This window comes from Neodiprion fabricii, chromosome 3 (assembly GCF_021155785.1).
Source record: "Neodiprion fabricii isolate iyNeoFabr1 chromosome 3, iyNeoFabr1.1, whole genome shotgun sequence".
Taxonomy (NCBI): Eukaryota; Metazoa; Arthropoda; class Insecta; order Hymenoptera; family Diprionidae; genus Neodiprion; species Neodiprion fabricii.
Genome location: NC_060241.1, coordinates 22,902,798 through 22,919,994, shown reverse-complemented (window position 1 = coordinate 22,919,994; position 17,197 = coordinate 22,902,798). Strand labels below are relative to the sequence as shown.

Genomic DNA, 17,197 nt, shown 5'->3' with positions numbered 1-17,197 from the left:
TGAATTTTTTTCCATCCGAACACTTTTCGAAAACAATTCTGCTTCCCCACCCAACGTAGATACTTTACCTGCGACTAGCTAAAACAGCGTTCCGATTCTATGCCTACGAAAATTCAAGACCGAGCGAGCTAGTGAAAAGTTGTTGGAATAATTATGAATATTAATGTTATGGAAGTCATCGAGCGCGTGTCGAATAGAATCCCATTCCGAAATGAATAATTCTTCCATTTTCATAATATAGCCGTATTATTGTAGATAAATATTGTCTGAATCATAATGCGCAGGTCTTGTTGACTTTATTGTGTCATCATGTGAAAGTATACTTTCATATTATGACAGCCTGATTCTAACTTATTTTTCACCCGTGAAAGCCGTGATAAGCGCCATCTAGACCAATCAGAAGGCGGCTTTAAATTGAACATTTTATTTCCATGAGTGACAAATAAGTCAGAATCAGGGGACTGTGGCCAATCATATTCGTTGAATTCTTTGTCGCTATATCCCTGTATATACCAATAAGATGGGATCCCCCGAGTGAGAGGCCGCTGATTTTGAAACGATGTTTGTTAGCTGTGTTTCGTCATTAACGGTCCGTTTTACACGTGCGTTTTTCTCAGTTTTGAATCCAGTCCTTGTAACTCACCGGTATTTCTGTGCTAATGATAATACGTATAACGGTCGAACAACAACGAAAGTAAATGACACCCTTATTGAGTCCTTGATCGGATTCCGTTGGGCTGTTCATGGGTTTAGAATGAAACAATTTGTCACGCTGGTTCGTACAAGTTACCGTTCGCTGAGACTAAAATCTCCGGTTCTTGAAGTTGCCAGCATTTCAAAGAGTAACCAAATCGCAAAAAGTACGCAAATCGCAATGCCAATATGGTCAACTGAAACACCGACATCAGTGATTTGTCCTTTTCTATCTCATGCTGTAGACGAAGACAAAAACCTAGAGTTACCGACGAAACCATCTACTCGATGTATGCTTTTACCGGACTGCCAAACTACTGAAAGTACCGACTAGCACTTCGCTCACTTCGCACTCTGAACTGGTATGTAAAATTATCCAATGGTGGCTTCCGTAGTTCAGCATAGAGTATGTAGAACGTAGATATATTTAGTTTTCCGCATATTATGGAGACGAGAGAAGAGTTCACGCAAGAATTCAGTGAAATATGCAGGCTTTGCTTAAAGCAGGAGGATGTTATGGAATCAATTTTTCAAACGATTGATGGGGAAGATACAGAATTTTCACTCGCTCAAAGAATATCTACCATTGCACGGGTGCAGGTGGGTGTGGCCACGTTCACTTCATCGAGCAAACGCATCTTATCGCGACTATCGTGAGCTGCACGCGTCCCGCGGGACGCGTTTGTACCGAAAACGAGAGACACTCGAAATCATTTTTATTCGATCGGATTTACGTACAAGCATATGTAAATATTAGTACCATTAATGAATCTGTACTTAACACAAGTCAGGATTATTACCAAAATATTAGTCCACATTATACTAATTCTAGCAATGTATGAAAGTTGCCGTACTTTTTGGAGGTTATCCCATCTAAAATGCAACCTCTGATGAGCCTCAGTGTTCATAGAACAATGTGATTACATTTTTACAGCTGAGCCAACTTATGCACGAGTAAGAAATTGATATATTTCTCAGGTTCACGAAGATGATGGATTACCCATGCTCATTTGTTGCACGTGTCGTCATCAGGTCGAGAAGTCGTACAACTTTCGCCTGCTCGTCGAAATCTCTGATCGCACACTACGCAACTGTTTGGAAAGTCCTCAGGTTGAGACATCGGAACAGATGATAAAGCAAGAATTGTCTGATCCGAATGTAGACTCTGCAGATGAGGAAAATGTCGGTCTGGAGCATTTTTTCTTAGACACCAATTTAACTGAATCTGATTTAGATCCAACAGCAATTAATGTTATTCTAGTACAGTCTGAAGATGGCACTAGAGTGTTAAATATATGCAGTATCAATGATTCTGAAGATACTGACAACTTGGAAGAGACGACATCTGTTAAAAACGAGTATTTAATAAGCTCGGAACAAGTCCCAAGTCCCAAGTCCCAAGTCTTGGAACAGGATGAAGGTAGATTGGAGCCAAATGATTTAGAAGATAATCAACGTATACTGAGCCCTAAAGAAATTTATCTTCAAGATTTAGAACCTCAGCTGCAATCAGTTCACCCTTGCAATAAATGTGACAAATTTTTTTCAACTGATAAAGATTTGGATACTCATTTCACAATTGAACATGTTGAGGATAGCGAATATCTCGACACATCGAGTATTGAAATCAGATGCGAATTGTGTTTTGAGGCATTTGAGTCATTGGAGGATTTGAAAAATCACATTACTGAACATTTCGCCAACGGCAGAAGACTTAATAGTGTTAAATCAGAGACATATATACCTAGTGCAGGGGAAGAAGTGAGTGACGAAATTGAAACAATTATTGACAATGATCCTGACTATGTATTGGGAGTACCAAAGAGCGAGGAAGCAGAAGTAAGAACACAGAATCATTATGAAAACGAGATTACAGGATCCACTGCCGAAGATGGATTGATTCAAATCAGTATTGATAACATTAGTGAACATGGTTCTCAAACAAATAGTCGCAAGGATGGTGATTCATTAGATGTAGAATTAGAGTTAGACTTAGATAATAATACTGAATATCAGTCTGACATTTTTTATTGCGTTGGAGAGTATTTGCCTGACCTTGTAAAGGTACGATCTACCGGTAATTTTCCCTGTACACAATGTGATAAAACGTTTACGCAAAAGCATGAACAAACTTTACATCTAAGGAGACATCTCAGTGTTAAACCTTTTAAGTGTACTTCATGTGATGAAACTTTCATAACAAATGCTTTGAGAAAAGAACACGAACGAGGTCACACTGGAGAAAAAGGTTTTGTATGTGTCATTTGTGGTAAAAGCTTTGTTAAGAAGTCTGAATTAAAATATCACGAAGGCGTTCATACTGATACTCCGTCAACTTGTAATATTTGCAACAAAGAATTTACCAATGTCCAATCTCTAAAGATGCATACTAAACGACATATTTTAGGTAGTAGGTACGTCTGTGAGACATGTGGCAAAAGTTATTATACTAATTCCGAACTTGCCAGGCATGTACAGATGCATTCAGGCAAACGTGAATATCCTTGCCATCTCTGCGAAACTTCGTTTCTTTCACGTCCAGAATTGAATAGACACCTACGATATCATATCGGAGAAAAAACATTTCGATGCAAAATTTGCTTCAAATCTTATTTCGAATCAGGTCATTTGAAAATACACGAAAGGGTGCATACGGGCGAAAAGCCTTACATCTGTACTGTTTGTAATAAGGCTTTTGTAACCAAACCGAAATTAGTAAGGCACCAGAAAATTCACGCGAAAGAACAAATTACGAAATGTGATATGGATTATCAACAACAAATAATGACTGAAGGTACATGATTGAAAATAATCTCAGTATGAATTTTGCATGTACAAGCATATAATATTTTCTCACTTGCCATTCAATCAAAAGTATGAAATTCAATTTAAATCTAAGAAGATTGAGTTAGTATAATCAAGGTGGCCATACTTCGGAAAAACCTAGAAAATCTAGAAAAGTCGTGGAATTTTGAGAAGGACATGGAATATAAATTGTAATTAGAGAAAAATAAAAATACTAGTTTTTCTAATTCATGAAAATTGAAATCATCCACTGATTCCGCTGTAGGATATGAGGATAATGAATCATCCAAAAATGTAACGTTTAAAGAGTTCTTCCACAAAAATTTTGCAAAATGATGGATAATATGTAACTTTTGTAGTAATTTTTCACATTTTTATGAAGCACTGTTAGTGAAATTTCAAGTTACAGGTGTTAGAGTTTGATTGTGACGTCATGATTCAGATTACAAAATTAGAAATAATTTTGAGAATAAATCTGAATACACTTCGCAATTAAATTTGTATATTCACATATGATAAAAGGTACGATTGTTGACGCACTATGAATAATTCACATTGGTACTAATACATTTCTAAACATGTTTTCACACATAGGTTTGCCTGTCTCAATCCCTTCGTCTTGTCAATAACTATAGGGATGTGAACAACTGAACTTTTTACCCCATTGTTAGAAAAAATCTGGAGAAGTAGTCCATCTTAATTAAAGAACTGATTGCGAGTAGAAACTATTGGAAAACCTGGAACAAGACAGAGATATTTTTTCTTGGTATTCGTGGCCACCCTCCCAATTGTGAAAGTATGTGTGTCATGTATTTATAATTTAATCTCAGTATGTCACTAATTATTAAACCGTGAGTCGAATATCATGCAAGTTTCCAAAGATGTTGTATAAGCGGCATTAATTGCTTAATACTCATTGTAAGTTTCATCTGCTGGGAGTGAGAATTAAATTTGAAAAATCGAGATTTTTTTTTTGCATTGTATTTTTGGATAAAGCTGAAACTAGTAACGTTATTAAATTTCCATGTTTCTAAAAAATCATTATTTTACAGTTTTACGCATGTGTGAAAAGTAGTAAACCACAATAAAGCCAAGCATCCTCATATTTTGAAAACACGACCACTTCAGTCACTACATAATATTGCAAAATAATGATTTTTCTCACAATATTTAGTTACGTTAACGTTATTAACATCAGTCTCATTAATTGAGTATCAATTTATTAACCATGCGGGTTGATTTTTACCAATAAAATGTATCCCTAAATCGCTATCCTCTTAAACGAGTTGATATCATGAATATACTTAACGTTTTGAGTTTTATGTATCGTCGTAGATCGAACAGAGCACTCTATGAATTCCATTTTGATTCTTGTGTAATTGATTTGATTCTGAAGAAACATGCGATTTAATCATATGGTCGGAAGATGCCTCCAACCAAAGAGTGAATTATAAAACCACGAAGTAGTGTTACTTCGTGTGTAAAATATTTCAAATGCTGCATTCATATTTTCACGAAGAACCGCCCCTCATTTTAAGGTGTGGGATAACCAAAACTTCAGTATTTATAGTGATGAAAATGATAATTTAGCGTCGAAAGTTGTATTTTGTAAGACCACATACTTGAGCTACCAACTTGATAGTAGAATTCTTAGGTAGAATATCACTCTTGAGCTTGAGGCTGTGCAGTGTATGTAAGTTGTCAATACTGGTTGATAGCTGGTAACCCATGGATAAACCGGCGGCGTCGTTAAGAATGTCAGGTGCGTGTACGGCCAGTAAGAGATACTATCAATTGTGCATTTCACTAGATGTACACACGTACGAAATAAATACATCTTCAATAAAATATCAAAGATTAAAGCTGAATAACCTTTCAAACAATACATGGCGCAGTCGAATAATAAATAAAATGATGGTGAAAAGTGAAGAATAAGAAATATTCTGGAGTTATAGTTTTATAACCTATAAAAAAAAAAAAAAATCGTACGATACGCGATAGACAAGATGGACTGTTTGAAGCCCCCCAAGTGTATGAGTGTAGGAGGAAATCTCAGTGAAAATTGGCGCAAATTTAAACAAAGCTATGACATTTATATGAAAGCGTCAGGAAAAACAAGTGTCGAATCGGAAATGAAAGTCGCGATATTTTTAAATTTAATTGGTGAAGATGCGGTTGAGCTGTTCAACACGTTCAATTTAAGTGACGCTGACAAAACGAATGAACACAAAGTGATTGAACATTTTGAAGCTTACTGCGTTCCCAAGAAAAATGTTGTATCTGAGAGATTTGTGTTTTATAAAAGAGATCAACAAGACGGCGAAACTTTCGAGCAATACTTAACAGATATTAAAAAATTGTCCAAAAACTGTCAATTCCAAAATTTCACGAATCAGATGATCAGAGATCGCATAGTACTAGGGATAAGTGATTTGACATTACAAAACAGATTGCTCCAAATTGATGATTTAGACATGGAAAAAGCAGTCGATTATTGCAAAGCCGCCGAAGCATCAAAAACTAAGGCAAAAAATTTGCAAGTCAAGTCCGTTCAAGGTATGAAACCGTATGAGAACAAAGGGGACAAAAAGAGCAAAACATCCGAGGGGGGTAAGAAAACTGGGCAGTTCAACTATGGAAGGTGGGCGCGAAGACATGGGCCTCGCCAGGGTCCTGTTTTCAGAAAGAAATATACGAGCTGTGGGATGTTCAACCACTTTTCAGTTTCCTGTCGCTTACTGAATGTCAGAGAAACACAGGAGTCTGAAGATATTGACATTGAGACGCAGAATGACGACTTGAAATTATTTCGATTTAAAATATACTGATGCATACTTGGGAGAAGACATTGAATTATAGCGACGGATATAATAAAGAAATAACCGAAAGCGTTATATTAATAAACATGGTATTTGTGATAGTCTTACAAAGAGATGGATTAATAATTTTCCATTTGAATCGCGTAAAAAATTCATGTCACTTATGTTCGTCTATGTCTACCATAGTACAGTAACTTGAACAAATGCAGTCAGTGCAGCTTTACAGCGTTTCCTTAATTTTATTTCTCGACTACAAAGCACGTTCTCTCGTTCTAAGTATTGCCGGCGTTAATTTCCTGCAGTAGAAATGCATATAAAAATGAAATATTTTCTTGACTCAGTCCTTGGCCATTCTTTACACCGGCTTTGGTACCTACATACGTAGCTATATAAACTATATACTAAGGTTCGCAGGGAGTGCCAAGTAAGCAGAGGTAAGTATAACTCGGTTGGGTTCGTTGGATGGCTTCAAGGAGGTCGAGGTGAACGAGGAAAGGGGTTGGGGAGAAAGACTGCAATTAGTCAACGGAAAGTGGGAGCGGAATTTCATCTTGCTGGGATTCACGTAAATACTATAATTTATCTTTTTCCCGCTGGAGGCTGTCGCTCTCCGTAGCACAGATAACCATTGGCGAGAATGCTGCAACAGGGAAAAGCACTGCAGCTGACTTTTCTTCGGGTCTTTGGTGAAAAGCAAATTATCACATCTTTACCTTTAGCAACTTATATCCACCAGGATTTGTACACTTGCCTAAAATAAGACTAGCTGCTGAACATAAAACCAAAATGAGAAATTACGCGGGGTTCAGCTTTCGACTCTCACAATGAGTCTGCTGTATGCGAGCCTGTAATTCAAACTGTAACGATATTTTAAATTCAAAGTGCCCGCGAGGCTTTGCTTGACACAACCATCTCGATCCAGGCGTCAGGCGGGAGAAACGGCTGAACATTTTGAAGAGTCTACGGGAAGACGCCCAACCAACTGGTTTATAATTTCCAATAGCGATTATTCATTCATTGCAAACGGGAATTAAAGTAAAATTCACACATCGACTTCGCCAGTTAATATCCATACGAATTTGAACCTCATTCCGGAATCGCCACGAAGAAAAGTTAAAAAGATAGTGGATTCCAAAGCTTATAAAAAGACTCGCATATCACACGGACGATTACACGACGGAGCTGCTGTCAAATATTTAAATAAAGGGATAAGTGATTTTTAATATATTTATGGATGATCAACCTTTTACCTCATCACTATAGACAATTTTATAATCCCAGTGTGAATTTTGGCGTATTTTATCTTAATTTATTTGTGAATGTTTGGAATGAATGTGTCATTTTAATTATTGTGACGATGGACGGTATTTAACGAGGTATTATATGTTATTTATATTTCATTTATATTTTATTTATATTTAATTTTTCCCAGTTATAATCAATGTCATATTTATTATCGTTCTCGTCATTTTCTTTTTGTAAGCCTGTGCATCGATTTCACGTCTTTTCTTTTATTTTGACAAAAGATTCAAATTCTTCACCGTCCCCTTATTTATATATCCTATTGATACATGTTTTTGACCGCCCACATCAATCATAATAGGCAAAAACACAATAAATAAAAACAATTATTTACAAAACGTATGTACTTATTTGAGATGCCTCGATTGATTGGATTTCGATTTTTCGGACATCCAGTAGGTCAAGCTGGTGACATCCTACCGCCTTTTTAGTGGATAAGTACCACGTGAGAGGATTTTCCAGACCTGAAAATTGTGGGATTAAAAACACAGAGCGAACATTCGATACCTACCCTCCACTCAAGCACAGCCAGAAGTCCGTCGGGTTTATTTTTTACTTCTGTTCTTCTGGGTGTTAAGAAGCTTCAACTGAACGTCAATAAGCCTTGAATTTTGGAACGTACAAGTTTTACACTTACGTCCGAATCGCGAAATTCTTCAAGCGCGTTACATATAAGTGGCTATTCTAATAGTATTACACAATTATAAGCACAGCTCCCGAAATGAGATGGAAGTTAAGATGCATTCCTTAGACTTCTGTAAAATTACTTCCCTGCCATCTTACAGGAGTCAACGGTCTCGTAATTAATATTTCAATACTCGCTGCTCAGAGCAAGTCAACTGTTCAAACGCTGGGATTTGTCATCTGTTTAATCGTTCATTCAATATCGTTTTCACCCCAACTCAATTGGGTTAAAGACATACTTACCCACACTTGTCGGATGTCTAATTAACAGAGAGAACCTGCCTTATTGTTGGAATAAGACCGTCTGCGCCCTCCAATCAAAGGGGGGAATTCAAGCATGTTGTATGTATCTAAGACCCTCGCGAGTTTTGATGGATACATTCTAAATTACATTGGTTAATGTATATAATATATACATACAGGGTTATTTATTCGTTGCTGAATACCAGCCACATACCAGTGTAGAATTGAAAAATATACCGGCAACGAATAAATGAGTGTATATACATTTAATGTAATCTGTAGGAAACCAGTATGCAAATGGTTTTGAAAAAACGGTGATTTTTAAGTATTTTAATTTCAAACCTTTTCGAGTCTGTATAATAGATACTCATTACATAATTACAGTAATACAAAGTTGCATTGAATTCTGTTATCCGTCAGTAGCTCATAAAAGTACCAATGCATTGGCTGAGTCAAAATAAGCACGCCCTATTGAAATTGTTCATATGTCAAATCATGTAAAGTTTTAAAAAAATCTGACATGCAATTTATTATATGATTTATTTTGTAAATTCGATAAAATATATAAGAAATCACGCAATAAAGTACAAACGCACAAACAGTGGACTATGTGAATTTTGGTCTAGTATATCTGATGATTCGTGTTTTTGTAACTTATTATGTGATTTCTTACACATTTTATCGAATTTACAAGATAAATCATGTAATGCCTTACACGCTGAATTATTCAAAGACATTTTATGATCTAAAACTGAAGGTTTTCAGTAGGGCGTGTTTCTACAACAACATAAAATTGCTACAGTTCGTATTTTTCGTAGACGATTCTCCCCGGTTCCCATGTTTCTAGAGCGGCTTATCTTACGATATTTATAAATTTCATCAGAAACGAATATCATTACAACGATTTCGTTGCTAACGTTCGATGACCCGTTAAAACCGTGGTGGGGGTTTCATGTTTAGATTACCCGTGCTCGTACACTGTAAATAGTGTATACGTACCAACAGGCGACGATATCGCACCGAGTTATCGGCCAGGCGTTCGATATTACGGTTGAAGACGGTTTATACGAAGTCACCGAAAGAGATTCGCTATCTTAAGCCATTATAGAGCCAGCCCCGCTGTCTGGTAAATATTTCAATTTTTGAGGTTATAACCGAGCTCCGAAACGACCGATCTAATTTAATTAGAAAATATTAAAATTCAAATTAGCTGCAGGATTAGATCAAGAATACTTGGCTTGCTAATTTTAACTATACGTCGTATACTGCCAAAGTGGTCTTGAATCAGACAGTTTTCAAATTAAATTTTCATACGGAAGACTGGCGTCCTTTTCTTCTTATTATCCAAGCAAGCTAGGACATGGCAAAGTACCTATAAAATGTACTGAATCATGTTTTAATGGAAAAAAAACCGCCGAAGATCGTCTGTCCTGCAAATCTCTCTGCGATCTGATGGAATCTTAATTTCAACGATATTCCACAGGTTTTTCTAGAGTCAATAATGGGGATCTTTCGAAACGAAAACCGGAACCAGGCTCTCATCTTGTTTCCCCACCGATCGTGGGTAGTCTCGACAAAAACATCACCCAAGCATATGAACTTGCAAGTGATACGGTACCCACAAACGGCACGCTGAGACTGACATGTGCATTTGTACGCAGAGTACACGAGTTGGGAAGGGTGGGGATGTTCGGCAGCGCAGCGCGACAAAATATTCGATTGCTCGGCGTTCCTCCGAGTCCCGGGGGATTCCCATTGGTACCAGTTTCTGTATTCGAGGTTGAGACGGTTGCCAGTCGCCAACGAAACTAGCGAATATTTCCGTCCAACTAAAGGTTAATTTTATATCCGGTAAATGTTTGAGGTCGACGTGAAATCCGTCCATTGATATTTTTCGTTCCGTCCGGCTGCAGCGTACGGGTTCGGAAAGGTCATGACCCAATTGGTCGGCGGCTGTGGGGTTAGGGACGTTCAATTTGGCCGCCAGAAGAGTTCGATCACGTGGTCAGCCGCCAGCGGCCCTACTACTGCACTAATAGCTGGCCATAGTGCACGGAATAATGGCTCTTCGGGTGCCAGCTGTACTGTACGTCTCGCGACCGTCGCGTCTGTCCGAACGGCGTTTTCAAATTTCGAACGTTTCATCAGCGAATCGAGTTCGCCGGCGGGTTCGTTAGGCTGCACAGATGGGACGAACAATAGAGTTTGGCACACTTGCTGAAGGTCCGCGTTCGAGTTTTCACTCGAATAATTTCACCAACAAATTGCTCTGTAAAGCACTCTTTTCACTGTTTTATACTCGAAGAGAACCCTCGTGAAAACGTGAGGTAGAATTACCGCACCGGTAAACCGATATGTACATAGTGTCACGCACTGGTTTGAAATGTGATCGAAGCGCCCTGTAGCGTGATCGTGGAAACATGCTAGAAGAAATCAAATTATCACGTCGAAGTCTCTGATTGGACTTTGTGTAATTCTCACGTTTAAATTCGTAATATTGGAAATCAATTTCGTCATATTGAATTCGCAATCATAGTACATCGTTACACGTTATCCTCATGAATAAATCGATTTTATTGCCATAATTCGGAAGTATCACGAAAGAATTAAATTGCATATTTTAATGAATTATCTATCTTCTTAGATTGTGAAATTGGTTCTCATTTAAATATATTAAAAATTGACGAAGATATTGCAGTTTAAAGGTTACCGAGTTATGGCATTGCAATGGGTAATTTTATAGGGCTGTGACGTTACAATGAAACTATAATCTGTTTCGAATAAGACTAAAAAAAACCACCAAACACTCTTTAATATTTTTTACAAAATACAATGAACATATCGCGATAACAAAAATGTAGTCACTGCCTTGATTAGTACATCGATTTACGGTCTCCTATTGTGGATACGAAATATTAGATAAAATCGGTGGCTAAGATAGGTATGCCTGCAACTATAGGGAAATAATTTGATAAAAGCAGCTGATTATCAAGAGAGATTTGAAAGTTTGGTTTGCATATGCAACGGTGTCAATTGATTAACGAGTCTGAATGATGTCAAGAGAAAACTCCGAAAGATGAATATATATTTAAACTCTTGGTCTTATAGTGAGAAAATCAGATCTACACAATAGAATAGCAGCCAATAATTTTTCAAGTCGTGCAAAGATACAGACGCGTTCTATCCAGAAGCTCTAAATAACAAATATAAATTGCGGCCGACCACTGGCGAAATAAAGCATTTTTCGTAGAGAATAGGTCTAATTTATCGCTCGCACCCCCACAGTGCTTAAGGCTGTGATAGAATATAATATTTTTTTCTCGCTCCTCTCAGACACATAAGGCATAGCCTCGATTACGAGTTTTAATGTTATCATTCGTTACACCTTTTTATATCAAGGCTATTTACACCAACCCTAACCATAAGTGGAAATCGCCAATACTTATTTTCGGGCGTGTGCGTAGCTCGAAAATAATCCGTGGTCCAATGGCTGGCGACTAATAATGCGGGTCTGATTTATGGTCGGCAGCTAAAAAGTGACGGGCGAGCATTTAATAGATGGTCACGCGTCGCGTAATTTGCTTTCCAATTTGCCATGAGCGTTTTTATCGGAAACGCAGTACAAATTGAGGCTCGTGTATTGCGCCGCGGTGCAACAGAGCATGAATAACCGCGAGGCTAGGGCTGGTGAAAGACCAAACAGCATTGCCGTTTGTGAAACGAGAGACATGCGAGGGGTTGCCGGGAAAAACAAGCGACTGTCACGAAAGGGGATTAAGAGGGGTAGGTAGCCCATGTACCAGCCGAGTCTTCATCCGCCACTGCAAACCCTCCGCCCCGGGACTTCCCTGACTTTGCAAATAGATCGCTGTGACGTTCGCAGTTAGACTCGTCCTAGTAAAAACAATTTCAACTTTACCGGGGATTGTGGTCAGCTATTGGTGTTTTCTCCGCGAACACTCCACGGAGATTTTCTATTGGTAGACGTCTAGCCGTTGATTACAATAAACTTTAACATACGGACGAAGTTCAACAGAAACAGCTGCAAGTGAATGCGCTTGATCTGTTTTTTTGCAACTTCTCCATGGGGCGAAATCAAACTGTGAAACTCGGTAAGCTGAGTGATCAACTGCGCATCGGAAAAACTATTCAACTCTATTGGTCGGCGAGATAGTACCGTTTTAATATTTTTAGTTCCAAGAAAATAATGTTTTATGATAACAGTTGACAAAAAAAAAAAAAAAAAACAAAAGTTCACCAAGCCTTCTCGAATCACAAAGCCCAGTTTAACAGCTGAAGCTTGAGTTGTTCAGCCTGCATGAATATTCGGTAAAGCTGGTGCGTTCACTGATTGTTCCGTTATGATTGTGCATGATTGAGTCGGTCCGTCAATCTGCTAAGTTTCATGGTTCCCTGTCTGTATAAACATTCAACGGATGCTGCGGTACGCGATTAGTTTCGTCTCGCGAGCTTACAGCTATTTCAAACACGAGAATTAATCGTGTACTGCATTCACATATTTGATTAATAAGCCGTATAAATTCAATGATGGATCGGTACAGCATTCAAGATCCTAATTTCTATCTTCATAACGCGCCATTATACCCTCGCAATGCACGCAGCTTGATCAGAATCGTTAATTTAAGGGTGATAGATTTTACGAGTATGACGACGTACAGGTAATAGCACCGTGTAACGGTTTTTTAATTCAAGTAACACAGTAATCTAATGAAATCACATATTCACGATCAAGCTATTATAATTTTAGGTTGTCAAGGATGAATTAGGGTGATAATTGCTATCCATTTGTTGACTGGAAGATATTTGTAAACTAACATGAATCTCGACATGAGGTGAAGATCGTGGCATTCAAATGCCTGTCTCTTTTATGGCTAGTATATGCTCCGTGAATTATTTAAAGTAGAAATGTAACGAGCGAGACAATATTAAGTTGACGTAGTTTATTGATTAGATAATATACCTCTATCTTACCTAACGAGGCATTCCTTAGAAACAATTTCGTGTAAAAGAAAAAAAGAAACCACTTAGCAAACGGTTCATAGTAACAACTCGCGTTAGCTTTGGTTGAGTAATCAAATATTGGTTGCTGTCAGGTCAGCCGTCAAATAATTACCTTGAAGTCTTCGGACGGAGTAAATATTGAACCGACACATCTGACGTTTGATGATTGTACCTCCGTAATACATAGTCGAGTGGTAACGTTGACGTTGAAGTCTTCACATTTGGTTTGATACTCTGGCCGAAATATGGGCATGAATTGTTCGGTATCGGGTGAAAAAGATTTCTATTTACTTGCGTAATTGAAAGATCGACATATATATACATATATACAATATAAGCACGCGTACGAGATCGAAAATGAATAAGCACATGTAATGGCAAACGACGTGTGTAATCAACTGACACGTGAGTGTTCGGTTACCAAAGGAATACCGCCTTTGGCATGCGAATTTTTACTGGGCAACTCTCACAGAACCATCCGAGCTTTCATGCTTTTGGAATGCGGAGGGTTGGCCGCGGGTGTACAGACGATATTTTAGCATTAGGGGCTCCACGTCCTGCATGCTAAAATCTTCTCCGTCGCTATGTATGTGATCCTTGTATCGCTCGTATTTGCCTCTTCCAAGTTTAATACTCTTGGCCTTAAAGTCAGTACGCGCATGCAGTGACTTCCAGACCTCTCCAGAGCTCCATCGTCGAGTAACAGACTTGTTACAGTGTGAAACGATTTCCGGTCTCCCCGGTACAATGCGCTTCGAATGTAACGCGAACTGCAGGATTCGATTTGGCAAGGCGGCAATGGCGGAAGGATTATTACAACTTACCCACTGCGTACCAAATTTATGTTACAAGACAAAATATTACAGGCTTCGGATACTTGAAGGTGTACATTTGGCGAATCCGCAACGATGAAAACTATCAGAGGTTGTTTGGCTAAAGCTGAATTGCTGAAATATTAATTTTAGACTTGCGGTGCCACGTGGCTGTATCTAATACCTCATACTTCAAGAAATCCTCCAGGGTGCACGAGATGATTACCACCCCCTCGGTGTGAGCCGACGGGAACGAACCTGCGAACGAGTTCATGATAAAATACGATACAGCCGTTACGCGAGTTAGTACCTCACGTATTTAGCATAAGACTTACCCCTTCTGCACCATGAAACTCGAGACGTGCCCTGACGGTTTTATGGCATTCGATAATGCACGGGCGCAGCTGGCAGGAGTGTGTTACACTTACCGATGACTGCAAGTATCGTTGGTGTGTAAAATCGTACGATGCAGTGGTAAATAGTCGCCGCTGTACCACGATGGAGATTTTTAATTTGCACATCGGTTCTGAAAAATTGTGACCGTATGAATTATTCTACGCCTGAACATCCACATATGACAAGTCATAATTTCATGTACATCAAATTTCAATTCCTGTAACTAAGTATAATGGTTTCAAGCGAATACAGCGAATTTAAATCCCGATTTTTCAGAGAATGGGTCTCATATTTCTGCGTAACTTGAATAACACCCTATCAGTCATTGTGCCAGCCCCGTAACTTTTGTAACGAGAAGGCCGGCTGCTCAATTCATGTCAAACCTTGATTCATTGCAACTCTGATTATCAATCATACCAATGAGCATCAGTTGACGCGACCAATCATCTCATTAAAGTGAAACGAATCGCTCAATTTCAATTTTCCTACTTCACGTCGAAAGAATTCAATTTGAGGGAAAATCAATCTGCCTTAATCCTTATCAGTGCTTTGCCGAAATCTTTTCACTTTTGAACAGTGGGTTGATTTGTTTAAGATATAATATCCGGTTCTTAACGGCACTATCTTAGTGTTTGATACAATAATAACTACAAGTGTATAACAAGAGTGCTCGTGACAAATGAAACACAATTTACTGCCAAACTATCCGAAGCCATTACGATCAGGTTTGAGATTGCCCCAACCATGACTATACAAAGTGTACGAAAACAACGTCGCCAGTACGGTTGCTGTTATATTAATATGATTTATGAAGGTAACAAGTTATGACGGCACGGTGGAAAGTTAGTACAGTTGGCCAATACGATGATAAAAGAAAAGATAAAGTTTTGCTGAAACTCACTCGTAAGTTGACACTTGCCTCCGCGTGTGTATCGCCCAGTGGAGCAGTTGTGCGATTTTTACGCCCGCGTAGCAACTCTAGACGACATTCGGGTGTCGCTGCCCCGTTTCCTAAGGGACCAGGGACAACGAAACCCGGAACGAGATCAACGGGCGGAGGCCTTGGTCGTCAGATTCCTGCTTTCTGACAATTCCAACAAAAGAGAGACGCCGGAGGCAGAGAGAAAAGTATCCTCGATGCTCGATGCTGGGCCACGTTGGTAGTTGGTGAACTGGTGAATACTTGCTAATAAAAATAGCTGCTCATCCGTCCTACGTGCAGCTGTTTTATTTCTCATGTCGATTTCTTATGTACCCTCGATATATATACTTTTACGATGGTGGTGGAAAAGAAGACTGGAGAACGGTTGGCTTGATCGTGCAATTTATATACGATTCGCGTACGATGTAATGACTGGGTCGCTGTCGTGGTCGTTGAGAGAACTTTAAAACGGCTGATGCAATTTCTGCCTACTGTTTCTATACTGCTTTTACTATGGCTGACAGACTTCTTCGTTTGCACTTCACGATCTTCGGATTTCCCGTACCCTTCTTCCTTCGTCCCGTATTGCGATGTTCGATCGATTTTTACTACTGGGATATGATGCACGACACCTGAAGAATAAAGGCATTTTCAGACATTGTGTCACACGATGATCGTTGGCAAAGATGACTTGTTATACTTTTTCTACAGATTCGTATAAATTTACGGTAACAATATTAGAATATACTTTAATTAGAATACTGAGTCAAATTGATTCCTCGATTCGATGCAGAAGTAATGTGCTGAAGATTGTCAAGCAAAAAGTACGCGAGACGGTAATTGTTACGTAGTATTACAAGTTGTTCAATTTTAGTCGTATCGACAAGCGTGTTAAAAAATAAAACAACGCGTTACCTTCAATTTCCAGGAGCAATTTTGGAACACGTAAGATTTAACGACATACGTCCAAGGCATTAAGGATACTACAGTTAGGCCTTAATACAGCCTCGGACGTTGGGACGATCAGGTTTCGTTTAAGGTGTGGTAAAACGATGGGCACAGTTACGGGGTTAATAGCAGCTCTAATTGGGTGCTCAGACCGAGCCAATCAGCCTCCTAAAACGCCCCTCTCCTTCCATCCGCCCGATTTTATTACGTTAATCGTAGAATTTCACTTGTTCTTTTTATGTTTATCGATAATTTTTTTCGCGCTTTTCTTTATTACATTGTATACGTGGGTTCATCTAGATATCTTGTTTTTAGTAACGGTTACATGTCAAAGTCAACTATATGGTCAGCTAATTTTCGTCATGGATGGCCGAGAGATAAAGCAAAAAAAGGGACACACCCGATCAGGGTGATGTCGTAAATATTTCTCGTTGAAGCCAAGTCTTACCAAACCCTCGTTATTGAGCCATATAAGGGTTTTATGATGCGTACCAAGAAGCAATCACTACGATACAATCGGCAGTGGAGTACCCCTGCCGTATATGTACTCG

At 38.7% G+C, this 17,197-nt stretch overlaps 1 protein-coding gene and 1 long non-coding RNA gene across 3 annotated transcripts; one reads left to right on the top strand and one right to left on the bottom strand.

The window, feature by feature from the left end:
* The first annotated feature begins 1,077 nt into the window (after nt 1-1,077).
* Nucleotides 1,078-4,463, top strand: LOC124177855 (zinc finger protein 420-like). 2 transcript variants are annotated; one of them, XM_046560725.1, is made up of 2 exons: nt 1,078-1,293; nt 1,672-4,463. In XM_046560725.1, the coding sequence occupies exons 1-2, from the start codon at nt 1,138-1,140 to the stop codon at nt 3,493-3,495; spliced, it is 1,980 nt and encodes a 659-aa protein (XP_046416681.1). In that variant the 5' UTR covers nt 1,078-1,137; the 3' UTR covers nt 3,496-4,463. The 2 variants fall into 2 exon arrangements, with proteins under 2 accessions (XP_046416681.1, XP_046416682.1); XM_046560726.1 differs by having other exon boundaries at nt 1,154-1,439.
* Nucleotides 4,464-13,365: 8,902 nt separating this feature from the next.
* On the bottom strand, nt 13,366-16,324 carry LOC124178170. The gene is made up of 3 exons (XR_006869757.1): nt 15,678-16,324; nt 14,716-14,906; nt 13,366-14,638 (listed from the first exon to the last, which is right to left on the bottom strand). It is a non-coding gene; the product is annotated as an uncharacterized LOC124178170 (long non-coding RNA).
* Between the last annotated feature and the right edge of the window lie 873 nt (nt 16,325-17,197).

What these genes read in the sequence shown, in the direction of transcription:
- LOC124177855 (XM_046560725.1), top strand. Translation starts at nt 1,138, where the DNA reads ATGGAGACGAGAGAAGAGTTCACGCAAGAATTCAGTGAAATATGCAGG. An exon ending in CTACCATTGCACGGGTGCAG is followed by an intron (nt 1,294 to 1,671) that starts GTGGGTGTGGCC and finishes TATATTTCTCAG; the next exon opens with GTTCACGAAGATGATGGATT.